Source organism: Didymosphaeria variabile (assembly GCF_027946475.1).
Source record: "Didymosphaeria variabile strain IMI 356815 chromosome Unknown scaffold_3, whole genome shotgun sequence".
Classification (NCBI taxonomy): domain Eukaryota; kingdom Fungi; phylum Ascomycota; class Dothideomycetes; order Pleosporales; family Didymosphaeriaceae; genus Didymosphaeria; species Didymosphaeria variabile.
Genome location: NW_026611622.1, coordinates 4,186,735 through 4,214,338, shown reverse-complemented (window position 1 = coordinate 4,214,338; position 27,604 = coordinate 4,186,735). Strand labels below are relative to the sequence as shown.

The following is a 27,604-nucleotide window of genomic DNA, read 5'->3' as shown; positions in this document are numbered from 1 at the left end:
GATCCTGCACCAACGTATCCAAAGCATTAACAACGACCATACTCACAATGAAATACGCAGCGAGCTTCTTACTGCTAGGCTGCGCAGCAGCGCAGCTGCAGTACGGACAGCATAGCGATACGCCGGGCGAGAGCCCAACTGGCGCCGTGGTCACTGTTACATTCATGTCTGGTCAGTTCTTACCTCAAAACCCGCTGTTTCCAAGTACTCTGATACTGATACACATTCGCAGATGTCTATACGATACCTGTTTTTGATCCCTCCAACGCACCCACGTACGGCGCGTCGAAGACGACTATATACCGCCCCAGCGAGACGATACACAGCAGCGCGGAACACTCCTCATATGCTTCACCGCACTCCTCCGCCTCGTCTATACTGTCTACGGTTGCGTCAACGAGGGACAGCTCTACTACGACTTCGTCCACGCTAGAAACCTCTGCTTCTACGTCGTCGAGCGCGGTCTCATCGATCCCTCTGGCACCAGCCGAACAAACAGGCAATGCTCCGTCGCGGATATCGTGTGGAGCCGGGGCGGTAGCTGGTGGTGTGCTTGCTGGGTTTGCTTTGTTGTAAAATGTCGAAATGCTATTGATTATAACGCGATATATCCATGGGCTGGCGTTGGCGTTGCATCGCAAAAGCGTGTACTATCATCCCGAGCAAAAGATGGGATTCAATGGTCACAATGTCAAAGATACGGTTCCATTGATACCGCTCTACACCGAGTGTATCTATCAGATTCCATCTGTATCTTCTATAACCACTTGCTAATTTGGCGTGTACTCAAGCTGAACAGTAGACCAGACACGAACGCGGGATGGTTCTCCCAAGTAGGAGCCGTTCTTTGTATAACTAACAACCGAGAAATTTTCCAACGATGCTACGTCCGACATTTTTGCTTATATGGACATACTAGTCACAGCACGGCACACCATCACATTTCCAAATGCTATTCCCTTCCACATCCTTCTCAGCACCTACCTCCCCGCCGCCTCCTCCCCAGGACACGGCAAACTCGGATCATGCCTCTCCATCCCCGTCGTATCCGTCGCACAAATCAGCCTCCCCCCCGAAGTCTTCGGCGCCCACGTCGAGCACGGCTCCAATATAGCCCACAGCTCCTTATGGTAATTATTCCCCGTCTCCTTGTCCACGTAGTATCCCCATCCCAGTCCTCCACACTGTTCCGCGATACCACGCGCCGTATGCGCGAGCCCAGATCCTGTGATCTGTAGAGGGAAGAGCACGTCTGTGTTGAAGGCTAGGAGCTCGATGCACACGCCGTTGATGGTGTGCTGGGGGCGGCGCGCGCTTTGGCCGTTTTTTAAGTCTGGGAAGGCGGATAGGTTGGTGCGTGGCTCGGACTCGAGGAGGTCTGCGAATTGGGGGATGAGAGGGAGGAAGAGGGTGTTGTTTGCGTTGGTGAAGCACTCGCGTATGGGAACTGGGGGGTCGAGTGCTGTCGTGTTGGGTGGGATGGCACTGGCAGTGATTGGGGATGCTGCTGTGAGCAAGAGGGGAAGGAGCGTGTAGAGCATCTTGGATGGGGCGAAATGATCGCCGCGGAGAACCTATATGACAAGCTAGGTATGTTTGCACTATGCGAAGACTCTGACTATATACATTTTTGCGCCTTCTTGATGCGAAGCAGCACGTCGTAAGCTCTGCAACGCTCACGCATCTAAGACGACACGGTAGGATCGCAAAGGATTGCCACCGCGAGAAGTTCGTATAACTCAAGACCTCGAATAACGTAAGAGGTAGGAGTTAATGTACAATATTGGATTGTGCAGTGGAGTCCTGTTCTTATTGGTGGCACGTCCGTTGTAATATGGATATATCAGACCGGGTAGCCGAGCATCGGCTGTGATGCTTCATTCGGCGGACGTTGTACGACGTGAACCTGCTTCTGATCTGTATTACGCCTGTGCCGCGCGAGTAACAACTTTTGTTGAGAAGAATCGCTACTATGATGTGAGCGTGCGAACAATCACGAGTAAGTGCAAGAGGACTTTTCAAGGCGTACTACATCCCACAGCTTCGGGCAGTCGAAATAGCAACCTTTCACGAAAGAGAACACGATGCTTTTAACGCAAAGAAAAGTTGAGGTAGAAGAGGTATGTGGAACTAGCATCATGTCTTATCGCGCCAAAATGCCCAACCACCAACTCGCAGATCCATCATACATGAAAAGGAATGCCCTCTCACAGCCACTGTCTTCATCACGACACTCTCCCCATGAACTGCATCAGAAGCCAAATCCCCGCTGCCCATAATTCAAAATAGAAAACATACAGATATCGCCAGTCTTGCAAGCCTCCTTCTCCCTTGGGGTGCAAATCACTGGTGATGGTGCTTTTTAAGAACCGAACACGAACACAAGAGGTAGTTTCCGGGGAGGTCAGCTGGATGGCAAGGAGAATAGCAGAGGGCACAAACACTACTATTCACGTGTACACGAGACAGCCAATCCGGACGTAACGGACAACACGAGCATGGCTCGTTTGTCGAAAGGAAAAGAAAAGGTGGTATGAGGGAGAAATGACAACAAAAGAATTCCAAGCACCTCGTATCCTTCAGATGGACGATTGCGGTAAGGTAGGTTATTATGTCGAGCGAGTTACGGCGCTTATAGGCGCCGAGGGAAGGCCGAGATTGGAAGGGGTATGGTGAGAAAGCATGTAAGGTTTTGTCGTTCGCCAGTAATTAAAGCAAGTCAGGGCACCCCTCGTTCAGACTTGCATCATCGCACATTGTCATATGTTGCCGTATGGTATGTCAGGGCGGGTCAATTATGCCCAGATGCGGAGCTGTGCCAAATTAGTCATGCAGGGTGGAAACAGCAGTATCTCAGACATACCATGGAATCCCATGAACCAGTGCAAAGACTGAGAGCATCGTTGCTCACGCCAAGACAGCTGACTCGGTTGTCGTGACCTTGTAGTGTGCCTACGCGCTCGCCGCGGAGAACGTCCCAAACCTATGCTTTTTGTCAGATAAGTCGTGTAACGAGGGACAAGTGGATACCGACCTTGCACTCGAAATCGTCGTAACCAGCGAATAACAAACGACCCGATACGGAGAAGGCCACCGATGTGATACCGCAGACTGGCTCGGGGATCTACCAATGTGTTAGTAAAAAACATGTAAAGACAGATCATTTGGTTCTTGCGTACAGTGTAGGCCTGTAGTTCGCGGTCGGCACGGATATCAAACAGGCGGCACGACGCGTCGTCCGACCCGGTACCGAAAGCGTTGCCATTGGGGAAGAATTGAATGGCGTTGATATCGGAGTCGTGGGCCGCAAATGTCTGGACGCACTTCTGCTGACGGATATCCCACAGCTTGGCGAAAGCATCGCAAGCACCGGAGACGAACTGGTTGTGGTCGAGCGGGTTTATGCTCAAGCTCATAACGTCGCCCAAGTGGTCAGCAAACTCGTGCACCTTGGAGCCAGTTTCCAAGTCCCAAAGAACACAAGTCATGTCGCCAGAAGATGTGAGGATGCGCTTGTCGCTGATAAATCGGCAGCAAGACAGGTAACCCGAGTGGCCGGACAGCTCCCGGGCGACGCGAGTGGGGCCTTCCCGCGCCGAGAGGTTGTAAATGGAGCAGATGTTGTCCAACCCTCCGCACGCGACGTAGTTTCCAGACGGCGAGTAGGCGCAGGTCATGACCCACGATGACCTCAGCGGGATGGCGTGGACCTTGTTTGTGGTGTAGGCGTCCCAGATGATGAGCTTGCCGTCCTGCGAAGCAGACACGAGATGCCGGCGGTCCGTCGACCAGTGCATGGCGTAGATCTTGGCCAGATGGCCCTTGAGGGTGCGCTTGGTCTTCATCGAGAGACGCGGCAGGGCCTCAACTCGTTGCTTCGCAACATCACGGACTGCATTGGCTTGTTAGCACGCGCTCGCGGCAGCAGCTGTTCGTAAGTGAGGACGTACGGGTGGTGTCAGCAAGCTCGTCCTTCTTCCGTTTTATCCTGTCCTTGAGCGCCTCGGCATCGCGACGGGCGATTTGGATCTTCTGCTGGATGGATTCTGCACTCATATCGGCCATGCTCTGTGGGCTACAGATGCAGTGGAAGGGGGCGTTGTCGCAGTGTAGTGTCGCAGGCGAGGTTGGCGGGATCCAGGGGCCTCGCAGCTAGCGCAGAAGCCGGGCACGCACGCAATGCAGGCTCGAGCGAGGGCAGCAGGGGCGACAGGGGCGCGCCGAACAGGAGCAATTGCTCGCGCTGAGGGGCGGCGCAGGCTGCGGATGGCGGAGGGCGGGTGGTTGTTTGAAGTGTGAGCGCTGCGGCAGTGTTGCTGGAGACGAGGTTCTGGTTACGGGGGCGGCCTGGGGAGCTGGGCGCGGGCTAGCCGAGAAACGTCGAGCTGGATGCCGAAACGAAAGGGAGCGCAACTTTTGAGTATCCGCAGGGCACTTGCAACAACGCAAAGAACGGGCTCGCAACGCGGGGATGCGGCTTTCTAGAAGACGAGCTGCAGAAACACTGAGGAGGCAGAGTGAAGGGCTGGCGAACCCGCACCTTCTTCGTCAGTTGCAATCTCCTTGGTCGCTCCTCCCCTTCTCGAAGCGCGCTAGCCCCCTAGTCGGCTAGCGCGGGACAGGGTCGCGCGTTGACTGAGCCGTGGCGGTCTCTTTGCCGCGCCTTTCACTCAAACGGATGCGTTTGACGCCAGCTCGCTGCCCGTGGTCTCCAGAATGTCCAGCGCGGCGCCCGTAGACGCGGAGTATACCCGCAGACTTCCAAAGATTGAAGTACGTGGTCGCCAGCCTCTCCTGTTCGCCAACTGCCAAGTAGCGTGCATGGACTCAATACACCATCCGTTCGGCTAACTTGAAGCAAGCTCCACGCCCATCTAACGGGAAGCATCAGTCGCGCTTGTCTGCATGACATCTGGGAGACGCGCCGACAACAGGACCCAGAGCTCGAGCTGGAAGACCCTCTCACAGCCATCCCACCAGAGAAAGTGGATTATGATGTCCAAACGTAGGGTCTTTTCGTTCTCTCCATTGATCGTCGGTCCCCCGTCGGATATGCCGTAAGCGCATGCACGTTGGACCTGTCATTGGACCTGTGGCGCATTGCAATTATAATTCTCCGATCTCATCCAGGAGTAGCCTGCACCATCACGAAAACCTCAAAGTCTGTGGCAATGAAACCCCTCCAAGCGAACACGTGCAGTCGGTCCGGTCTTGGGCACCGCAGGAGTTGCCCGCTGCCGGAGGCGTTGGGCTTGAGCAGCAGAATGCTAACTGCAAGTCCAGGTTCTTTCCACTGTTCTCGTCATATATCTATAAGCTTTGTGACGACCTTCCCAGTATAGTGTACGTAAAGATCACAATATGGCCAGTGCACCGCCGTGCCGACCCCTAAGTGTGACGAGCAGACCTAGATCGTTGTGCGAGATGGCCATTTGCCTGACAATCCAACAGGTTCTCTACGCAGAGAGTGCTTGAAGATTTTCAAGCTGATGGCGTCGTTTACATTGAGCTTCGGACAACGCCCAGGGCTACACCAAGTCGGAATATCTCCAAAGACGACTACGTCAAGACTATACTGGACGTGTTGCAAAAACACAATGAGCAAGAAAGCAACACCATGAGGGCATTTCTGATCCTTTCAATAGACAGGCGAAACACAGCAGCGGAAGCACAGGAAGCAGTCGACCTCGCGCTCAAGTACCAATCAGCTGGCGTAGTAGGTGTCGACCTCTGCGGCAATCCCGCAAAAGGAGACGTTAGCCTATACACGGACGCGTTCGCCCGGGTAAAGGCAGCGGGACTGCAGATCACATTGCATTTTGCGGAGATCGCAGAATCTGGAACGGATGGAGAGCTCAATACGCTGCTCTCCTGGCACCCCGGTCGACTTGGGCACGTTATCCACGTCAACTCGTCTTTTCAAGAGCGCATAGAGAAGGCAAACATCGGCGTGGAGCTGTGTATGAGCTGCAACGTCCACGCTAAACTCATTACGGGGACCTACTCGGACCACCACTTTGGGGTTTGGCGACAGACAGGTGTTCCTGTAGCTCTTTGTGTAAGGACATGGCTCGAGGTAGAAATGCTATGCTTACTCACTGTTTACAGACTGATGACGTAGGCGTCTTCTGCAGTCCTCTGTCTCAGGAATACTACCTTGCGGCTAAGCACTTCGGAATGAGTCGTAGTGAATTGAGGGAATTAGCACAGCGACCGATTAGTGCGATCTTCACGGGATCAGAGGAACGCGCGCGGCTGGATGATATATTCAGGCGCTGGCTCGATTGAAGGTAGTACTGACTGCAATTGCAATCGCATTCACGCTATACACATTCGAGACCTGGACAGTCAAACATGCACATATCAACTGTTAGTCTCGCCCATCAGTGAGTAAGTAGAGTATCATTGTAAAATCTCAGGACGACCGGTTTATTCTTCCATATTCGTGCAGGGCGCACATGCTTTCAAGGCACAATGCAGGTTCAAGGGACCACCTTAACAGTATCTCGCCATTGTCATATCCCATGCTCTCCACTTTGCCGGTGCTCAATCCCGTGAACGTCTCTTTGTCGTTTCGGAGCGCTTAGTGTGAATGGCGTCATCAGTCCACCGACTGGAACTTCTGAAGTACTTGCTCGTCCTACTGAGTGTTCGCAGAGAGTTGGTTGCGGTGCCACTCGTCCCACGTTTCAAAACGCGGCTGCAGCCCGACTTCCCAGTGCCCCGCACTCCAGCCCGCTGCCCGCGGCAAGTCTTCAGTACCGTACGCATTCAACAGGCGGAAGCTGTCATAGTAGTGGTGCTGATTCAGTAGGTATTCTAGATACACCGACTTCGCCTCCATATCAGGCACAAGAAGCTCAGCATCAGCAGAGACGTCATGCACTTTGGCTGTCAGCTCGGTCAAGGTATGACTCTGATCTCGCTTCATGCACCACGCCATGGCGAAGATCTGGAGCTTGAAGTTGCTGGTCTTGGGCTGAGCGACGACACGTGCAAGCAAGGTGTCCAACGCGGCGCAAGGGAGTGTCTCCTTGAACGGGATGGTCCGCACCCAAGTGATATTGCTGCCGTAGGTCGTTGAGTAGTCGACCAGAACGCTAAGGGCACGAAGCTTGCAGTCGCCCGGGGTTATGCCAACCCCGAACAGATCCGTGTCGAGGACTTTCTGCAAGTGACGGACTCTCAACGTAGGGAAGTTGCATGGCGCCTCTGGGCCACCGAGTACCACTCCAGGCATTCCCGGTGTCATGAAATGTACGCCGTTCGTGCCGAAGGCAGTAAGCCCCAGATCCATATGCTCGTAGAGCCATTGGACGAGCTCAGTAGCTAGTCGAGAGTCGAGTTCCTTTAGATTGAAGGGGACCTTTCGGGCGAGAGCATCATGGAACTCAGCAGGCGTACACTCGTCCGACAGTTGCAACAGCTCGGGATAGGTAAAATCACCGTCAGAGCGTTCGAGGAATTCCGGCGGGTCGCCCAGTGCCTCTGGTGTAACATCAGTAGGTGTGGGGTGCCAGACTAAAGGTTGGTATACAATGTCAGTGTAATATTCACAAATTAGGGAAGTAGGTGAAGTAGATGTTCTAGCCTGCTACTATTGTCTGAAGATTTGAAATTAAGAGGCGTGAGGCCTGGAGTCTTAGGCAACTGCCTAGCCTGAACACCCGCTTTGCACCCTGACATTACGTACCGTATGCGTGGATTTGGTCGCGGATCTCTCGTGGGAGACGCTCATACATCATTCTTCCATCCATTTCCGTGGATCGGTAGCGTATGGGCGGGTTGACGATTCAATCGGGTGAGTGTTGTCCGTAGCAATGTGTGATGCGGCCCTTTGGTGGCTTAGGGGTTTTTAATTTAGAGCTTCGAGGTGAACAGACTAGCGTCGGTGAATACCTTGATCAGCCGCACACTGAATGTAGCAACGACGCACAGGCTTGTGCTCGGTGCGCAATCCAATGGGACTTTCAACTTTTTTTTACTGACTCCCAGTCCAGGAAGATTGCGTTCACCGTTGAATTCGTCGATAAAGCCTTCGTACGCGCCATGACAGTACTACGAGGCCTCGCTTTGGAACAAATAACACGACATGTATCTCAAGCCTGGGCCGCTTTGTGGAGGCTGAATAACGTCTTCGTTTCTCCGACGTCCACGCGCTTGCTAAAGTGCCTAACGGCACCTGCGACGAGGGCTGCAGATAGTTAGCGGCGCTCGTGTAGGTAAGAGACGGTGGCTTACTTTGCGAGTCCTCGCTAAGCTTCACGATCCTGCAGCTCTCCTGGCGACTTGTCGTACGGACAGAATACGTTTTTCAAGGGCAGGCGGAAGGCGTCTGCGATGTCGCCTGGTGACAGACGTGTAGGGTCAGGGTCTTAGTGTTTGGTGCCTAATGCTGCTGCTGCTGCTGCTGCTGCAACAGGCGCCCGTTGCTCTTGCCATGTCCGAACAGAGCAGTACCTGGCGTTGCCCCTTCCCCTTGGAACCTGGCCACCGATACCAGTAAGGTAGCTGCCGCTGTGCAACTTTTTGATACCCATACCGCTTTGCATCCGCTTTGCATGCCGTCCCTCACTGTCTTTTCTTTTCTTTTCCCTCAGCATTGGGCCAGGCCAGGTGCTTTCCCTCTCGCAGGGCTTCCCCTCACTCAAATAGAACTCCAGTACGCCAAGTGGAAAGTAATGTTCATAATCTGACGTTGCTGCTTCTACTACTGGCTGCACCACACTAGAAAATCTCAACCCTCCTCACACCCCATCAATCCGATCAGCCCTACTATCCTCCTTCCGATCCACCTTCGACCACTCCAAGCTATTATCCGCCAATTCCTGCATCAACATCCCCTGCGCCCTCCACACAGGCTTAACCTCAAACAGCCGATCCATCTGGTCCAACGGCACAGATTTAGTCTCAGGAATAAGGAACCACGTGAACACCACCGCGCACGCCGACACAGACGCAAAGAAGAAGTACATGCCGAATCCGTTGCGCCCCATACCTGCTACCATGTTTGGAGTTACTCGTGCAATGACGAACGTCCAGAGCCAGTTGCTCATGCTTGCGCCGACTTGGCCGACGTTGCGGCTGGCTTGGCTGAACATCTCGGCGTTGACGACCCAGGGGGTGCCGTTCCAGGAGGTGATGTAGACGCAGGTCCAGAGGTAGATGAGTACTATTGTGGCGATGCCCTGGGAGGAGAGCGACGAGGTGGTGGTGGACTGCGAGGGGTTGGACACGATGAGCGCGCCGATGATGAACATGCAGATTGCGCCGAATGTGCCACCTGCGAGGAAGAGCGTGCGGCGGCCGAGCTTATCGATTAGGACGGTGAGCCAGATGATTGTCATGATGCATTTTACGACGCCGAAGAGGCCGGTCATGAGGTCGACGGTTTTGATGGAGGTGACGCCCATGGTTTTGAAGATGGTGGGGGAGTAGTAGTTCTAGGATCTGATTAGCTTGGGTTGGGCAGAGGGAAGAGGTGGAAACTCACGATTGCGTTGATGCCGGAGAAGTTCTGGAGGACGAAGAGCATGTGGCCTAGGAAGAGCCGCCATAGAACTTTGCTGTCGGTCAACGCGAGACGAATGGGTTTCAGGAAACCAGAAGGCAGGCCTTGAATCTGGAGGTCCATCATTTCGATCTCCTCCAAGATGTACGTGTCCTCGGGTTGGAGTTTTCTGAGCCAGCATAGATTGGCAACGCCCTCTTCGCGTCTTCCGCGCGTCCACAGCCAGCGTGGGCTTTCGCGCAGGAAGATGAGACTGCCGATGAGAACGATGCCAGCAGGTATCAATTGCACGGCAAAGGGAATGAGCCACTGATTGCGGCCGTATGGGAGACTCTGTGTCATTCCATAGTTGATCCAGAAGCCTACGAGACCTAGTACGAAGTTAGTATAAGATAGACTACTGGAAATTGGCACGTTGTGAATACGTCTAGGACAATTTTCACTTCGTACCCAGGCGTTACGCACCACCAACTTGCCATCCGAGCTCATAAGTGCCGACAAGGCGACCGCGGATGGCCGGAGGAGCGATTTCAGAGATGTAAATTGGTACCTGACGTTTGTGAGTCACCGCCAAACGTTGACAAAATCTTCGTTCCACTTACAATCATAGTACACCCTCCAACTCCAAATCCTGAGATAACACGTCCAGCATACATTGGCCCAATCTTGCCTCCAATTGCAGCGAAAGTAATACAAGCTCCCAGGATAAACATGCTGACGAAGGTCCATAACGTGATTCTCCGGCCAAGGTAGTACGCAGTGGAGTACGCGAAGATGGACCCGAAGAAAGCCCCAGTCTGGAACAGGGAGACGATGTTGGCCTGGATCAGACTCGATTGAGACTCGCTCATGCTGCTCAGGCCAAATTCATCTTTGAACGACTCGAGTGATACTGTGGTTCCGATGAAAGACGTGGTGTAGCCGATCATACATGATGCGAATGACGCTGTTGCAGCGGAGACGTAGACGCGCCAATTGTATACGCTGGACGGCGTGGGGCGATCTTCAATTTTGGCGAGGATGCCCATTTTGTCGTCGCTGTGTTGGGCACTTCACAGGCACCGAAGGATCCGGCAGGAAGTATTTTGAGACGGTGAACGAAGGCTTCGATGGAGGTCAAAGGATGTGAAAAGACGCTTCATAAGAACACCACGACTGGACCGTGGCAATGACCCATCGTAGCGGGGCTCCCACACCCTCTACAAATTGGAAATTCTCTCATCATCTGGGGCCCCGAAAGCCCCTCAGGCTCCATATGGGGACTCCAATGTCGTCAGCACAGTCCCCGAAACAGCATCTCCTCGCGCCAAAGTCATCTCGGAGGACTCGCATTTCCGTGCTAATCTGCAACATGGTGACGGCTGGGTGAATCTTCTCCCGTCCATTGCTAAGCTTCGTGAGGTTATTGTGGGTCGCGGTGGAAATAATTTTAAGCCTCAAGTGTAGTTTCCGCAGGGTTGGCTTGCGGGATCCACAAAGCTTGCTTCCGATGCCGCTGGGTGATGTCATGCGCTTACCTTGGATCTAGAAGGTAAGGGCAAGCAACATTTGAAGCTTGAGATCTTTCCACACCAAATGCTTGTTATACGATGCAACCTTGTATTCTCTTCCAGAGTCTTGTGCAAGATGTACTCTATTTCGTGCGACTTGTGCACTCATCCTGTTGCAAATTGCCTTTCCCATACTGCATCTGTGTCTCGTATCTGACATTCCTCGGTCCTCGGCCGAACAGTTCAGCATGCAGGAAGAACGTTCAATCTTATAAGCTTGCCCGGTGAGGTTCTTCATCTGACAGGAAGCTAGCAAGTGCCCGCCGAAGCCGTTAATGTTGATGTTGAGGCTTTCGCTGCCGCCCTTGCCGAATAGCGCCCGAGCGCCACGCGGACGGTGTGGCCGTTGAGCTCCTGGATAAAGACATACACGCGGCGGTTGCCGTTGGGAGGTACCGATGATGACTTATCGTCGTGATAATACCTATGTCGAAGTGAACCCCTAACTTGTCTATTTTTGCACGATACACGCTGCAAGAGTATGCACATTGTCCCCGCTGCTATTTCGGAAACCATTGAGACCTATCGGCACAATATCTGATGCTCGCACATTGCGGATTGCTCAGGGCGCGTCATGCGAGCGAACGTAAATAGTCGCTCGTGAACAGCCGTGCTATCAACACGTCGCCTGTTTGAAGGCATAGTGGTTCGAAACAATGCGCACCAACCAGTTGCATATATCGCATAGCGCATATCGAGATTGTAACCTCCGCACAGGTTCTCCGCACCCTGTCGCATTCATGGACCGAGGTCTGCTGGCACACCTGAGATCTGGGCCAGCGCACATATAGCCTTCTTCATATGCTATAGGACCATGTGAAATGAACCCTGAAAAGGAGACTTTGTGACCTGCGCCTGTTGTAGGGGTAAGATATGAGACTCTACCAAAGACTCGGTGCCATCCTCGGGATCATGGCAACTCTGTTTCACGACCTACAAGCAGACGGCGATTCTATTCGTCCATCGAAACCTGCGCTTGAGGCCAGCGCGAGGCAGCGGTGTGGTCTCCGACGACAAGTCGCTCCCACAACTGATACACAACAGTCAAAGCTCGGCGTCGTGTCAAGACTCCAACTCTTGGACAACTGCTGGGCAACAACAAATCCCAAGAAGGCTCGCTAGCGCAGCGGAAGGATGCTCGAGCGCTCAGCGGATAATTCGTCTCACCCACGTGTCAGTGTGTCACCCAACTCCACGTGTCCGTAGAAACGCGTACATCTCCGTGCATAAGTGCACTGGACCGCTCGTTTCCCGCATTCCATGTCCGTTAACTGTCATTTCGTATGTATCTTCGTTTAAAGGGAAGGTAGCTGTTGTGTACTGCGCCACCGCTGTCTTATTGACAATAACGCTCAAGCGTACTCGAGGCCAGGATATGCTGGCAGCGTATAATGTCTCATTGAGATGATAATGCATACGAGTCGGCTAACTGCTTTGGGGGGTAATCCCCAATCGAGTCGTAACGGGCGAAGCATGGCAAGGATTGTTGGTGATTCATCGTCGAATCAGGCTGCTCAAGCGCTCGGGGACTCTGCGTTTGAGACATTGCTGCGCTGCATAGGCGTGCGTCAGCGGACCTGCTCGACAACCGAACCATTCCTGAATATGACCAGAGAAGCGACGTCTTTTTAGTTGCCCGAAAGGGAGTCCACAGTGCATACGTACACGCAGCAGTGAAATTAGACCTACGCCAGCTGGACATGTCCGTACGGCGCGCTTAAGTACCGTTCAGGGTCCTGATGTTATTCGAGGCTGGATACGAGATTGAATGCAATGTAGCATGTCCGCACGTGGCGCTAGGTCTTACATGTCCGGTCCGTGCTCCCTATTTTGATTGCAGTCAAGGGCCACGGCATCGAGGGCGACGACTCAAAGGGGAGAGTCATCGCCCCGATGCAGGTGGCTTCTAGAAGAAGGAGCTTTTTGGCAAAGAAGCAGATTCGCGCCGGGGTCCTCGCAAATGTGGGCGGCTCGAGGGACAACCGTGCGGTAACGCCCCCTTTTGGTGCGAATCGGGCTACGTCTTGTCCGATGCTGGCGATTAACCGGCGAGCGCATGAACTACGTGCCTCAGGAAGAGGACCCGCAGCAATGCCGGGGCGCGAGTTCAGTTTGTCGATGGCGAGCCCTGACGTGCACGTCTGGCGATGATGCTGCTCGCTGCCGGAGGCCGTTACAGCAGCAGTTTCGAAAGCGCACATCGCGGCTCAAGGCCAGCGCGCCGAGGCGTGCAATTGGGCGGTCTGGCAGGAAACAAAGCGTCGTGTGGCCCATTGTTTCGGCCTCGAGAGCGCGTTTCAGGAGGAGGAGTCGCAGCTCGCCAATCTACCAATGCGGCGGCGAGCAGGGGCCTGTCGCGTGGTCAGCTCAGCCTTAAGCATGCCGCACGCTGGGGTTTTCCCTGCGCGCCTGAGCGACTCATCCACCAACATTCCCGCAGAGACGCGTTGCTGGCCTGATCGCCGCAGCTCCATCACGCATCCCACCACGCCGGATCCAATCGCAGCCCTGAGACGCCGCCAAAATAGCAGCCGGTAACCCCTGCCCAAGGCCGAGCTTGTCACTGCCATCCAACGCCGGCTCCCCGTACACACACCTCATCGTCGTCCTACTTATAGAGCAGCCCGCCCGACTCAGGCACCCTTTTTCACTATGACTTCATCTGCCGCCCAGGAAGAATATAACGAGCTGTTCCGCGACAAAGGCACAGAGACACGCCACCCAGAAGACAGGAACAACGACAGCGACCGTGACGAGCCCGAAAAGGAAGAGCGCTACTACGAGCACGACGACCCTGCTGAAGACACCGACGAAGAGCTCGGCATTGAAGACTCCGCCATGCGTTCCAACAACTACCACGTTCCCTCGATCCGCTCAGAGGCCAACACGGGGCCCAAGGGCGTCATCGCCGACGCCGCTGCCTTTGAAAAGGCCAAGAAGCAGGCTCGCCGCTTCACCTGGAAGAGGGACCAGCAACCCACATCCTACACAGTCACCGCCTACCACGACGAGAAGCTGTCCTCAGACGATGAGGAGGATGGCTTCATGAAGCAGTGGCGGGAGGCACGGTTGCGGGGAGCTTCAGAACGCCGGCCAGCGTATACGGTCACGCACAACGAGCCCCAGCCGACGGATATACGGCAACATGCCCGGTGTCGACGGCGAGGGCTTCCTCGAGGCCATAGAGAAGGTCGCACGGGATACCGTTGTGGTCGTCTTCATCTATGATGATACGGTATGTTGCCTCGCCCTCACAGTATCGAACGAGTCACTGACAGCATCCAGTCTGAGATCTCCGCCATGGTCGAGGAGCAAATGCGCGAAGTAGCAAGACGCAATGACACCACACGCTTCGTCAAGCTTCACTACGAGGACGCCGAGATGGAGGTCGCTGGCGTACCCGCCGTCATTGCTTATCGCAACTCTGACAAGTTCGCCGGCCTGGTGCCGCTGATGGACGAGCTTCCCGAGGATTCTGAACTCACAGCCGTGAGCTTAGAAACCGTCTTCAGGCGGTGAGTTTTACCCTACTGCACCGTTTGGTTGCACAGCATAAAGTGAAACAGGAGCGTCAGCTGACTCAACATTACAGGCATCGCATTCTAAATTAATCAATCGGCCCGCACCTGCAGCAAAGCAGTGCTTCTGCACGCCGTTCTACTTTCGCCTCTACTCGCCGCCATGACATCCATCTCATGTCTGCATCGCGCCTGCTAGCGTTCCTGCTCGTCGGTATTCGCGAGTAGATTTAGGCCGCCGAGCCGTGTTTCAGCTCGTATCGCTGGATGTCCGCGCACGGCTGGCGTGGCGATCCCGCCATACAGCGCAACTCCACCATACACGCACGACTCCGGCTCCGCGAAACATGACCGTCATGTCATCTCCATGTTGTCTCGCTCTCGCTCTCGCATCCATATCCGCATTGGCAGCGAATGTGCAAGATGCAGACACCTCTGTGTCTTTTCATTATCTCTTTATACCAATATAGCATGGCATGGCCTACGCACGTCGTATGCTTACGACGCTCTGATTTTATGGCTCGACATTGCTGGCGTTCTATCTAGACTGGGAGGAACCTTTGACTGTCGTTCCAGCACAGCAGGTTGGCGTTATCTGTTGGTTGGGCGGCCTCTCGCCTCGTATGCTTCGGCGACGGAGCAACGTGCACATACATGTGCATACATACATTACCTTACTTAATACCCAGATATGTTAAACATGTCACCGTTCTAACGGGACGAAAACTGAACATGCTATACAATCCAATTTGTGAATGTGAAATATGTAACTTGAAGTCGCTTTTAAACTTTCATCTAGCAGCCACGCCGCCCTCGTTGCTTCATCCCGCAAAACATGTGAACGTCTCCGGGACTTCCCACACGAGACTCCTGCGGGACTCCCCACGTCGATCATTTTCCTTTGCCGGCCAACACCATGCCAACCCGCGCGCTGTACGCCATGCTTCCTTTTCCCTGCGTCTACTTCCTTCGTGCCAACCCACCAGCCGCAGCACCAACACATACATCCCCACATGTAGACATCCGACGAAGCCGCGAGGGAACTCACTGCTGATGTCACTCCCACCCGCGCATACACGCTCGAATTGAATCGATCAGATCAGATCAGGCAAGTTTGCGACTGCCGTGCCGCGTAGATCCGTTTCCACGGCTGGACGCCACGGGTTTCATACCTCGTAGCCTACGGTAGGGATGGGCCTGCGTGTCTTGCCTTTCCGTTTCCTGTCTTGCTTTCCTATCTATCCGGCGGACAAGCCGAGTATGCATGGGACGAGGTGAATGCTGCGCGCGGCGTAGGCGTATGTTTCAAACATACTGTACTGTGTACGCTGCGCTTGGGGCTTTTCTCGCCTTGTCTCGTTTTGTCTGGACGTCGTCAGGCCCCCGTCTGTACATGTACGTGTGGGTAGTGATTTCCGCAGCGCTTCGTGTTCGGAGTTCGGGCTGGCACGTGGGTGTAAGCTGCATTGCATCTGCGTATTCGCGTTGTCTGTGGCGGTGTGAAATGCAGGTGTCATTGGATGTGTGGTTGACTGCGGTGTGAGACGCGGCAGTTGTTGGTGAGATGGTGTGTTTCACGAAACGTGGTAGGCTAAGTAAGGTGTGGGTGGGAGTGGGCGTTTGGGTGCATATGGGCGGTTGGGGCTGGGGCGGCGTCGACGCGGGGCGAGGACGGGGATCTGGATGTGGGTGAGCTGGCGGGTGGTGAGGTGACTTTGTTTGTGGGGCTGTTTCGCGGCGTTTGGTACAGCGGGTAGATTGTTTGGGTGCTGGAGGGATATGCTTGATGGCAGCATCATGATCTCTCGAATCAGCCTGTTGAGTATGTACAGCGGGTTATACGTTGTGGGTTGTTAATGCGTTGCGTATATGTATCAGCCTGAAAGTGTCGTCTCATGCAGTCTATAGGATCTGGCCGATCCGAACCGCTGTAGTGGATGCAGTGGGCTGTGACCGGCGTCCAGGCGTAGATGGTGCATGCCTCATCCAGCGGTAAGATGTTCCTAGCTCAACCATAAGTCCAAGCAAGAAACGGCTATGTGTGGTTTCTGTAAGATTGATATCCTGCATTGAACAAAGCTCTGCTCACGAGATATCTGTGGTCGAGATTAAGTATGCCCAAGGGTTTAGGGAGCGGCGATGCTAATCCTTGCGTTGCATCCAGCTCTTACTGACAGGTTTCTTCTTTCCCACTGTAGATCAAGTCTATAGAGCTCTGCAAGTGAAGGGCAGCGTCTAAGAGGCGGGGAATCCGAGCGCGCGGGTTCGCCCGCTTTTGGACCTATCCCAGCTCTGCCCAGATGCGGGGGTGACAATGCGGCTGTCAACAGATGCACACCTTGAACACATCCAATATCTTGCGCTTGATTTGACTCATTTCAGTGACGCTGTTGAGGTGCAAAGTTGTGGGTGCGATGTTTTGGTTGAGGACGTCGCTTTCCCAGAACGTCGAAGATTGAAGTCCACGTGACTAGCTCGTCTCCAGGGCTGGGCAAGAACTGACCCTGAAGGTTGTGTCTTCGACGTCAACACCAGCACACGATCACCTCTCCTCGACAGACGCTCAACGGCACTCTCCCAATTGATCTCAATTTAATGAGCTTTGTCTCTGTTATGACGGCCTACGATGCTGCGTTCTTATATTCGAAAGCTGGACTGACGCGGGGTCACTCTACTTGTGCATGTGCTACCAAATATGAGATGTCTGGCCCTTTGACGAACTTCGCTACGCCTTTGGTACTGATGAAACGATTCCATGGCTTCCACCGAGATGCATGTGTCCGACCAGACGACAACGTTGCCGGAGTCGAAAGTTACGCCTGTGAAGTGCGTTTTCGATATGACAGCTTGAACGTCATTGACAAGCATTGATATCATGGACCGTTTCTGCCCCATATCATTACAAATGAGGGTAAGCAGAACTACTACGCGACTGGTTGTTACTTATGAATACAGGTCGATGATGCCCATTGTGTTCACGTACTGCCAAACGCTGCATACAGACTGGCCGACTACGGTCACTGCGTGGCTCATTGGCTCTCTGCCATCTTGTGATCATCATCAGGTGGTCCTAGCACGAGAGGAGAACGAACGGTGCGTCTCCTGGCCGTGGTTTTCAACAATGTTTCGATCCATCATTGACTCTTGGGTCGCGCCGTTGAAGAGCAATTATGGATTCTCAACGACATATGCCAGCTTGTTATTTGCCCCTGCAGCTCCTTTAAACTTGGATGTATGGTCTTTGCCCATCATTTGCTTCTCACTTCGTTGTCAAGATACTATCACCATTTACTCTACTCTGCCACGGGGCTACGCAAGCATGGAGACTTGTGCTGGCCTATCGTGGGCGTTAGCCTCCCCTCGAAGCTTCTCTTTCAAGTTTCACAACACGAAACTATACACCTGCCTCCTCGTGTTATTCCTCTTCACTAACTTCACTTTCGCTGCCGACAGGATTGTTCACCCGGAAGAGTGGCATATGATCAATGGCCACCAGTCTGCTAACGCTGAACGCGACGCCCCGGACTGTGATCCACACACTGATGACATGTGCTTTAAGGGCATCCCCATCGAGCATGTCAAGGTAGCTTCGGATTCGTTTGATGCCCATGGTAACGAGACTCTTGCGTACGTTCCCCTTTGTCACCGACTCACAAGCCCACACTGACTATGCATAGACATGAACACAAAGTTGCTATCAGCATCGCCCAGGATCTTTTCTACGAGCTCAACGAAGAGAATTGGGAAAACGCCAGGCCTTACGATTTACTCTTGGAGTGGAGCAAGCACCCTAACGTCTTCACACAGTACGATTTGGAGAAGCAATCGCGTCCCGATCTTACGGTGATATCGTTTCTTCCAGAGAATCTCATCGGATGGAAGGGCATGGACTGTTCCGTCGAGTTTGAAGATGGATGCCGCAATATGCCCACGCAGGATGATATCCTTGCCCATTTCCCACAGCATCGTCATAGGGCTCGCCGACTCAAATTCTCTCTGATCGCTATCCAACGATACTACATCCAGGGACATACGTTCATCAAGGTGCTTGAGTCTGCGAAGAAGAGACTGGCTGGGTATGTAATTGCTCACATTTACCTAGTTGTTGCTAATCAAAGAAGACACTGCGCAGAGTTCACGAGGATTTTCTTCCATGAAGCGACACACCACAAGGGAAAAAAATGTCCTGAAGATATCATCAACATAGTCATACAGGTGATCATGGCTATTGTCGGTCTATGGTTCCTTGTCGCCGCGCTGGTGAATACATTCATTGCGGTCCCCCAAATAATCTGGACCGAGGCTATGACGACCCTCACGCATAATGGCGCCTGGGGTTGGTTAGCATCCGTCGCTCATGGTTATATAGTGGGCGAAGCAGGTGCTATGATACCGACCTGGGAAATGCTCCTTGCGCCAGTAATTATTGACACAACGCAGCTTGTAGCTAATGGAGGAGCTCAAGTTGCAGCCCTTGCGAATTCTGTGGCCGCCTCTACCGTTGAGCTTACAATCGACTCCTTGGAGAGAATCGCGCAGCTGGTCACATCCGAAGCTGGGCAGGTCGCGGATACTGTAGCGGAGGGGACGGCCCAGGTTGTCGAAGGCGTTGCGGATACTGTAGCGGAGGGGACGGCCCCGGTTGTCGAAGGCGTTGCGGATACTGTAGCGGATGGGACGGCCCAGGTTGTCCAAGACGTTGCTGACAAGATTGCACCTGCAGTGAAGTCTCGTCCAAAGATTTCTATCCAAAAGAAACCCTTTTTCAAACCGTCCTCGGAGCTGGCGATAAGCTCTGCAGGGCGGCTCGGTGTGGAAAGTCCGCTTTATCAAGATATTGCCGAGTCATTACTTCGACTACCAACCGGCACTCTCAACAAGGTCGATTCGTTGACTAAAGTCGGTCTACATACTCTCGAGCAGATGCTTTCTGCACATCTGCTTGAAGACCAAATGGCCTTGACCAAGGTCACACATACATTGCAACAAATGGAGCTGACTCCAGAAGCGCCAGATGGGAATTCATCTCTACCCCAGGTAGACGGCAACGGCGGCAGCTCCGGCTCTGGCACCGGCGCTAGTCTCCTCGAGGCAGTTCTCAATTCCGATTATGGTACCTTGAGAGATAGTCTCGTAACTTACCATCGAAGTGAGGAGGTTCCGGTATATGATCACCATGATGGCCACTACAAGGTGATGAAGAAGAAAGAGTGGGTATCCTATCACATGGAACAATATGGGGTCACGGTAAGTGAAACGATGGAGTTCCCAATGATCAGCCACTAAACATTCGTAGACGGACACCGAGTACGGTGTAAGAATGGAGAAATACTTTCTAGCCGAGTGGGGTTTCAGAACGGAGATACAGCAAGGTCATTGGGCGAAAGTTCTGAGCGATCCAAAATGGCAAGACATCGCGAAGTACTATAGAAAGTGGCTCCTTCAGGAATCCCTACCAGCTTGGAACAAATGGAACATCAAGTGGGACAAATGGACGCTAGACCAACTGGAACACGTACTACAACTCCCAACGAATCCAGCTGAATGGCAGTTACCAGCATCACCACCTCAAGAAGGGGTGCGGGTCGGTTTAGCGCACTGGAATCCGAGTAATATTCCCGCCGATGCCATACCTGTCTCGGATGAGGGAGAGGCGCTATTCACCGTGACTGAAGCCACTTCGGCGACAGCCGAGGGAGAATTTGAATCCGAGCAAGAAGAATTCGAAAACATACCTGAAGGGATGAGTGAAGATGAACATGATGAACTCGGAACCATACCTGAAGGCCCGAATGAAGACGACGAAGTTTCCCTGCCTGAGACGCCATATGAGTCTGTCACTGTACCTGATATTGATGAAGACGCCGGATTCTTCCTTCCGTCGTTACGCCCGTTCGATCCCTATCATGTGGATTGGCTGGAGGCTGAGCTTACCGAGGCGAATTTGGCGGCAACCCACACGTGGCAACGTTGGCGCGAAATGGTGGTTTGGCATCTTCGACATCGACGATGGGATATAGTATTCCAGGATCCAACGTGGATGTCTCTTCCTGCTAGCGCTCGTCGTTACATCATCTACAAGTCGCTTCAGGATTGTATGATGCCCACTATCGCACCTTTGACTGACAGTACGGCCCGGCCAGAGCAGATCGAATACATACTAAGGATGACATTCCCTCCCGTTCCAGGTGTGGATATACCTGGTCGGATGCCTCCTTTTTTCCCTCTTAGTGAAGAATCCCAGGGTACTTCGGACCTTGATGAACTGAGGCCTGATACACCTGATACACCTGATACACCAAGTACACCTGATACACCAAGTACACCTGATACAGCAAGTCCACCACCTTCAGAAAATCCGAGCAGTGAACTTGCGAACCCTTATAATAGTTGGTCTGGGAACGTCCGATACCATATCAGAAAGTTATGGAAGGCTATCAAAAGAATATTTAAATTGTCTAAGTCGACTAAGCAGCAACGATCGCTGCTAGCGATAACTTCTGGCAACAATCACGCACAAAGGAATGAATATGCTCCCCAGTTCCAGTTGTGGTCAGTTGGTGGTGTTTTTAGGAAAGAGAAACTTGGGTCAGATATAAAACCAGCCGCGGTTGGCTTCTCAGGGTTGCCAAGCGAAAGAATTCCATGGCAGCAAGCCGGTCCATTACATTCTCACGAGGATGTTGCACTGAGCGATGATCAAGCTGGCCAATTGCTGATGAGCTCTCCTCTCAACGGAGGCGAGATGACCGCAGGTGTGCTCGCCAAGCGGGTAATGGAGCATCGGTCCGTACTGGGAGTATTTGTTCGAACGGAATCCTTCGCTGTTGATGATCTCGTGGGGGCCCCTGCGGATGAGACCAGCCTGTATCGTCAGATTCACATTAACTCTTCCAGCTTCTTCACCAAGGATGCTGCCGGAGCGGTTGCTGACCAGGTCTTAACCGGCAAACCTAGTAGTGGGGACCAGGTTGTCCGTTCCACTATCGAATTCTTGCTTGTTGCGCGAGGCAACTCGGAAGAACATACCACTGATCCTGACGACTCTTCACGTTACTTAGGCTCACGAATCGCAAGACGTTTGGTTCGCGCGGACGGGTCACTGATGTCTCCATACGAAGCTCGTCATTTTCTCGACGAATACGGATCCACGATTAATGCTTATAGAGGGAATCTTGCCAAACACGAACTTGAGTTTCAAGATACGAGTATTGACATGCCGCCGCAAAGTTCCCAACGTCGAGACTTCATGATCGTCGCTGGGCCTGGCGAAACCTCCTGGCTCGACATCTTGGGTGGCATCGACGTCGTTGGCATTCGTTCCGAGACTTCGTACGACAAGGGAACAGCAGAGCTTCAAGTACGAGCAAACACGCCAACGGTATCGCGATTCGAACGTAATGGCAAGCGTAGCAATGGCGACCAGGACAAGCCAGTTGCACATGCCCTAATCGTTCACCAGCTGGCAGCCATGCGAGGAACCATTCATGCACGGTTCCTCGGTGGCATGCGTTGGAGCCGGAAGCGGGATATTTCTCCCCCTATAAGAAGAGACGGAGATATGTACAGGGTTCAACTGCGCAAAGAATACTTCCGTAACGAGATCAAATCCAACGGGGGCTTTTGCAGCATCGACAATTACTCAGGGGACCAGACGAAGAACAACCAGAATTGCCACGGTTTCTTGGATGACGCCGTCGATCCCGTGGTGAGGAAAATCCGATTTTCGATGACTGCAATGGACGACGTGGATGACTGGGAGTCTGGCGGCATGGCACCTTTCGTTCATTACCTCATGGAGCAGTTTCCTTCGTACGACATGGTCAAGAAAACGAATCAGCTGCCGTCACAACACGATCACCTGGAGCAGAAGTTGTTCGAGCGGCTCAAAAACTCTCTCATTGCAAAAGCATGGGCAGATGAGAGTTGCTTCGTCAAATGCAGTCCCCATAGCCGGTACTACAAGCGGGAAGAACTCTATCATATAGGAGAGGACGTTTGTCGCGCAGTATGCTATGATAAAACCGAGCAGCGTGCCGAGGGCCTGTACGGTCTTGATGGGTTCAAAAACCTTGGAGGTGAGAATCCACCATGGAATCTCAACAAGACGGAGATCCTCGCAGTCTCTCATGACGCATACATGAAGCACGGTGCCGGTAGCATCTTACCCGGATCAATCAACCTGAATCCATACGACGTCGTCTACGAAGATATCGCCCCTCCTCTACCCGTGTGTAGAAGTGAACTCATCACCGTCTCCCCTTCCAACGAGTATAAAAAGGGGGCTGCGACGTACCCATGCACTTGCGGCGACAAATACGGTAACGAAACCGTCGCGCTCTGGAAAGCGGCACCGGCAGGCTGGCAAGGACATGGCCACAAGCAAGAAAGCCGCATGCTCGAGACGTGCATCAAAGACAAACAACTGAAAACCCTTGCGAAGACCGCCCCCGCCGCATACCTGAACAACATGTGCCAAATCGTCTACGGCGCCATCTCCCCTCCAGGCGTAGGGTCCTTCATGGAGCTCAAAAACAAAGGCAGCTACACGGAGAACGAGAACATGTGTCGGTACGTCACGAGTTTCATCTTCGATAACAAGGACAAGGGCGACGCCTACCTCGACAATGGCGTGTGCAAGATCTGGGCTTCTCAGGCATCCGACTTCCATCGCAATAACGACATCAATATCGGTCTCTTGCTCGTTTTCTGGTTTTCCGCGTTCATGTCGGGCAAGCATAAGGTGGACTTTAGCGATGTCAACTCGAAGCTGAATCATGGCGGTTGTAAGTGGGCTCGGAAGTGGTGGAAACACGACTGTGATAAAGGTAGGAATTGGAGGTCGCCCGAGTGTGGTGTTCCTTGTCCGTATTATGGTTTTGGAGAGTGCTTGTAGTATATGGTTGGTCTAGCTTCTGTTTGTTTTGTGGCGGCGTTGATAGCTATCGCGGTCTGGGAAGGTTCAAGTTTGAGATACCTTGTTAGCATTGTTGAGCAAGGACTGGATGGAATTCTCGTATCGAAGAAATGTTGCTTTTGTACTTTTCGTTTATTGTCATGCCTGAAGAGGCATTTGTTTGTCATTACTCCCTGTGAGATTTGGACTCCAAAGTCTCGGGATATTTTCTGTTGGTTTGTAGAAGCCATGACATGAAGATGAAGCGCTCGTTTTGAAAGATCTCCTGGAATCATGCTTTGCCGTGATCGCTAAGTGATGGCTCGCCATCTTCCCTAAACTCGCCAGCAACAACGCTAGATTAACAACTATTTGCGAAGTGACCGGTGAGGCTGCGTGTTGCATGCACGAGGTGCCCAGGCAATGCGAGACTCATGGTGGGATGAACTAAAAGTGAGCCCCTCTGCCTCTATTTCATACATCCAGATTCGAAGCACACGTTTCTTGTCTGTTTTCCTAGTGTCCTTATATGATAAATCTGACATTAGCTTCGCGATCGAGCGGTTTCGAAGCCGCGAACATGCAAAGCGTCCCGTCTTACCTGAATCCAACACCAAGCTACGTGTTTTACGATGCGTAACGCAAGACTCCGTCCTTGATACGCGGTTCAACGGACTATAAGCTTCGAAAGGAGACCATATCTCAGACCCTATCAGTTCAAGGATCATCCTGAACGACGGGCCAATCTCGGAACTCGTACTTACGGAACGGGGCCTGTGGTGGTACTACAAGGAAGATGGTGCTTTGACCTTTGCGACAAAAGGATGAATTGGAGGTCAGAGGCATGCGATATCCATGGCCTTCACTATGGTTCTGGAGAAAGTCCGTCGTAGACGCCTAATTGAGCGTTCGGTAGTTCTCAAAGCGTCGTTGATGGCTACCTAGGTATGGGAACACGGCAACATCAACCTAGGTGACGCTGGTGGCAGTGTATCACAAGAACAGAAAGCACATTATGTGTTGAATATGTTGCCTCCATGTTATTCATTTTGCATGACGATGATTGAGAAACACAACTTGATCTGCTCCTGTTCACAGGGGTTATAACACATAGATAGGGTCGGTAAGCTCCTGAATCCATTAAATCTCAGGCAGTCTTTATAAGACTGGAAAGGCTAGACATCGACATCGCCAACCGAAGTAAAACTGATGTCAAAGTCAAACTGATGATATGATACTCACATTGGCGCGCCAGACCGCTAGAACTGTTGTTATTGGTGTAGTAAGCGGTGAGGCTGTGAGATGCATATACCCCGGTAATGCGGGGCCAGAAGCTGGATGAACCACAGCCTTCCTCTCACCTGGCTTTCCGCAACACTTGTCAGGTCCTCGTGAATGCGAATGTAGTCGGCTCGACACCAGTCCTATTCTTGGGGGTCGCGAGTCATCATTGCGACCATGACCTTCGGCCCGCCGAACCCGATTCATCCGCATGCCTACTCGTCTGAGGACGACTGGTACGAGCACGGCCCGCCTCCTCCGATCTTGCCTAGTCTTGGATACTATTCACCTAGGCACTACCCGCAGAACAGGTCGCCTTCGCCGCACGTTTCACCCAAAGCCACGGGAGACTCTCGAATAGCAGCATCACACGCAGTACCATCATACTATCCACCGATCCCCCAATCGACGCACTACGAGCAGACCCCACAATGGGAACCCGAGTACATACCGATACATGCGGCGGGAACTAAGACAAGCCGTCCAAGGTGGACATCCGACTACGTTCCTATCCATCTAGAAGAGCCCAAGGCAAGTCGCCCAAGGCGGAGATCCCAAGCCACACAAGTGCCGAATAAGAAGCGCTCCAGGCAGCCGTTGACGACCAAAACCACGCGTAAGGATACATCATCTCTAGCAGAGCCCGAAAAAAGCAAGCAGCCTAGCTCTGTTGGAGACAACCTGGCACAGCGAAGCACTGTCTGGACCCCTAGCTTAAGGCACCCAACATCCTCGCTTGCTATTCATAACGAGCCACGCACGAAAATTGATCGATCGTATACCAATCCCCGCAACCCTCAAGATGCAAGGACAGATTTCACCGAATCAATGCTTGCATGGTTTCCAAGCTCCTTGACAGGAAGCAGTACAGACCGTCAACCATTTAGTGAAGCAGATATCAGAGGCATTTCTCGTACGTTACTTCGAGCCGGCAAACATCAATGGAGCCAGATCCCAAGAATATACGCAACACTTCGCACCATCAATCATCTATCTATAATAGACTATTTCCTAGATCAAAAGCTGTCTGATCTATCATTCCCCTTCAACAATCAGACATTGCCGACCTCCGTCATGTCGCCAAGAATCAGATCACAGTTTATAGACGCGCAAAGATTGGTGTTGACCAAGGCTTTAAACGTTGAGAAAGGGAAGCATTGCCATTTTCGAAGCGAAGATGATATCCCACTCCAACGAATCGCCGAGCTAGGCAAGGGGGGCTTTAGCTATGTTGACCAGGTACGGAGTACTATCAGCTACAACGAGTATGCCAGGAAACTTATTTCGCGTGGTCGAACCTTTCCCAAGGATCAAAAAGTGTTGAAGGAATTCGAAAGGGAACTAGGCACGTTGAAGAAGTTATCCCACTTGCATATCGTGAAACTCGTTGGCAGCTACACAGATCCAAGGTAAGGAGAGGCTCCACAACGTTGAATCTATCTAAAAGAATATAGATATGTCGGACTCATCCTGTCCCCCGTCGCAGACTGCAACCTCAAACAGTTCCTGAACCGCGACCCCTTATCCCCAGCAGATCGATCATTCCTCCCGACCTTCTTTGGCTGCTTGGCATCTGCCCTTAAGTATTTACATGAGAAGCGTATCCGCCATCGAGACATCAAGCCTCAGAACATCCTCGTCAAATCGCACCAGGTCCTCCTCACGGACTTCGGTATAAGCCGGGATTGGTCGAATTCAGAACACAGCACCACAGAAGGGCCCACAATCAAAACCCTACGATATAGCGCTCCCGAAGTCGCCGCTGAGATGCCACGTAATTCCTCCTCAGATATCTGGTCGCTAGGCTGCGTCTACTTAGAGATCTGGACGGTCATGTGCGGGAACTTGAACGAATTGACTTCTCACATGGAGGCTTCAGGCACGATGTCGAATCTTTATTATCGGAACTTAGAGGCTGTCTCGTCATGGTCCGATATATTGCTTTCCAAAGCTGGGGATGAGGGGCTGCACAAACCCTACGTCTGGATTCAGTCAATGCTGAGAGAGAGAAAGCTGACCGGCGTTGGAGCGTCCATTGTCTCTTTGACCACATACAGGAGGCCAACGCTGATCGGAACGTTTCAATGAAGTTCTGCGATAATTGCTGTATTGTTGACGATGATGTCTCGGAAGATTACTCTAGCAACGATGAAGGTGGACCCCTTGAGGATGGCGAACGTACTGACGAAAGGGGACCTTCTGAGGAAGAGGACCACGGCTATTTCTTGGACCCTGTTGGGTGTTCACTATATGACCCTGCGTCTGTGGACTACACGGGATCGTTAAAATATTGGACTCCCGACGGATGGCGTACTGCTGGCTCTTGACCGACAACGTGCCTAAATCTTCCTACACCTATGAACGAACGTAGTAGGATTACCGTGCTTTTAGTCTCACCCCCTCCTTATACATCCTCACAAATACTCTTTAATCGCATCAGTACAACATCTCAAAACAGCATGAATTCTAACTACCGGTAAAGACAGATACCTCAAAGCTCACACCATCGCCTCTCCATTCCCCTACCCTTCCCACCCTTCCTCTATCAGACCATAGTCTCTCATATCAGACCCCTCGATCTACCCACAGTGCGCACTCGGCCCCTTGCAACTTCCCTCCCCACCACAAACCGCATTCGGCACCGCGCTCCCACTTCCCGTGCACAACCATAGCGAGTTCCAAGCATCACCGTTGTTGAAGTCGCATTTGCCGAGCGTGTTGCACAGCTTGGTGCGGAGGTCGGAGGAGGACCAGCCTGCCCATTGTATTAGCACTGCAATATGGGGAAAAGAAGGAAAGCGGGAATAAGGGAGGGATGTACCGAGTGTGTCGATCAGGTACCAGCCGC

The 27,604-nt window shown here is 52.7% G+C and overlaps 7 protein-coding genes across 7 annotated transcripts; 3 read left to right on the top strand and 4 right to left on the bottom strand.

Moving 5' to 3' along the window:
* Nucleotides 1-980: 980 nt before the first annotated feature.
* Nucleotides 981-1,628, bottom strand: N0V89_004730 (uncharacterized protein; the record flags this gene model as incomplete). Its single annotated transcript, XM_056213512.1, has 2 exons — nt 981-1,574; nt 1,620-1,628. The coding sequence occupies 2 exons, from the start codon at nt 1,626-1,628 to the stop codon at nt 981-983; spliced, it is 603 nt and encodes a 200-aa protein (XP_056073820.1).
* Nucleotides 1,629-2,795: 1,167 nt separating this feature from the next.
* Nucleotides 2,796-4,065, bottom strand: STE4 (G protein subunit beta; the record flags this gene model as incomplete). Its single annotated transcript, XM_056213511.1, has 5 exons — nt 2,796-2,813; nt 2,864-2,983; nt 3,035-3,124; nt 3,180-3,892; nt 3,951-4,065. The coding sequence occupies 5 exons, from the start codon at nt 4,063-4,065 to the stop codon at nt 2,796-2,798; spliced, it is 1,056 nt and encodes a 351-aa protein (XP_056073819.1).
* Nucleotides 4,066-6,640: 2,575 nt separating this feature from the next.
* Nucleotides 6,641-8,051, bottom strand: N0V89_004728 (uncharacterized protein; the record flags this gene model as incomplete). The annotated part of the gene is made up of 2 exons (XM_056213510.1): nt 6,641-7,521; nt 8,045-8,051. 2 exons carry the CDS (start codon nt 8,049-8,051, stop codon nt 6,641-6,643), a joined length of 888 nt encoding a protein of 295 aa, XP_056073818.1.
* Nucleotides 8,052-8,747: 696 nt separating this feature from the next.
* Nucleotides 8,748-10,539, bottom strand: N0V89_004727 (uncharacterized protein; the record flags this gene model as incomplete). The annotated part of the gene is made up of 4 exons (XM_056213509.1): nt 8,748-9,443; nt 9,494-9,882; nt 9,977-10,061; nt 10,114-10,539. 4 exons carry the CDS (start codon nt 10,537-10,539, stop codon nt 8,748-8,750), a joined length of 1,596 nt encoding a protein of 531 aa, XP_056073817.1.
* A 3,174-nt stretch (nt 10,540-13,713) lies between these two features.
* N0V89_004726 (uncharacterized protein) lies at nt 13,714-14,580 on the top strand (the record flags this gene model as incomplete). Its single annotated transcript, XM_056213508.1, has 3 exons — nt 13,714-14,129; nt 14,188-14,296; nt 14,347-14,580. The coding sequence occupies 3 exons, from the start codon at nt 13,714-13,716 to the stop codon at nt 14,578-14,580; spliced, it is 759 nt and encodes a 252-aa protein (XP_056073816.1).
* A 3,318-nt stretch (nt 14,581-17,898) lies between these two features.
* Nucleotides 17,899-23,475, top strand: N0V89_004725 (uncharacterized protein; the record flags this gene model as incomplete). Its single annotated transcript, XM_056213507.1, has 3 exons — nt 17,899-18,206; nt 18,257-19,826; nt 19,876-23,475. The coding sequence occupies 3 exons, from the start codon at nt 17,899-17,901 to the stop codon at nt 23,473-23,475; spliced, it is 5,478 nt and encodes a 1,825-aa protein (XP_056073815.1).
* A 2,355-nt stretch (nt 23,476-25,830) lies between these two features.
* On the top strand, nt 25,831-26,844 carry N0V89_004724 (uncharacterized protein; the record flags this gene model as incomplete). Its single annotated transcript, XM_056213506.1, has 2 exons — nt 25,831-26,165; nt 26,211-26,844. 2 exons carry the CDS (start codon nt 25,831-25,833, stop codon nt 26,842-26,844), a joined length of 969 nt encoding a protein of 322 aa, XP_056073814.1.
* Nucleotides 26,845-27,604: the final 760 nt, after the last annotated feature.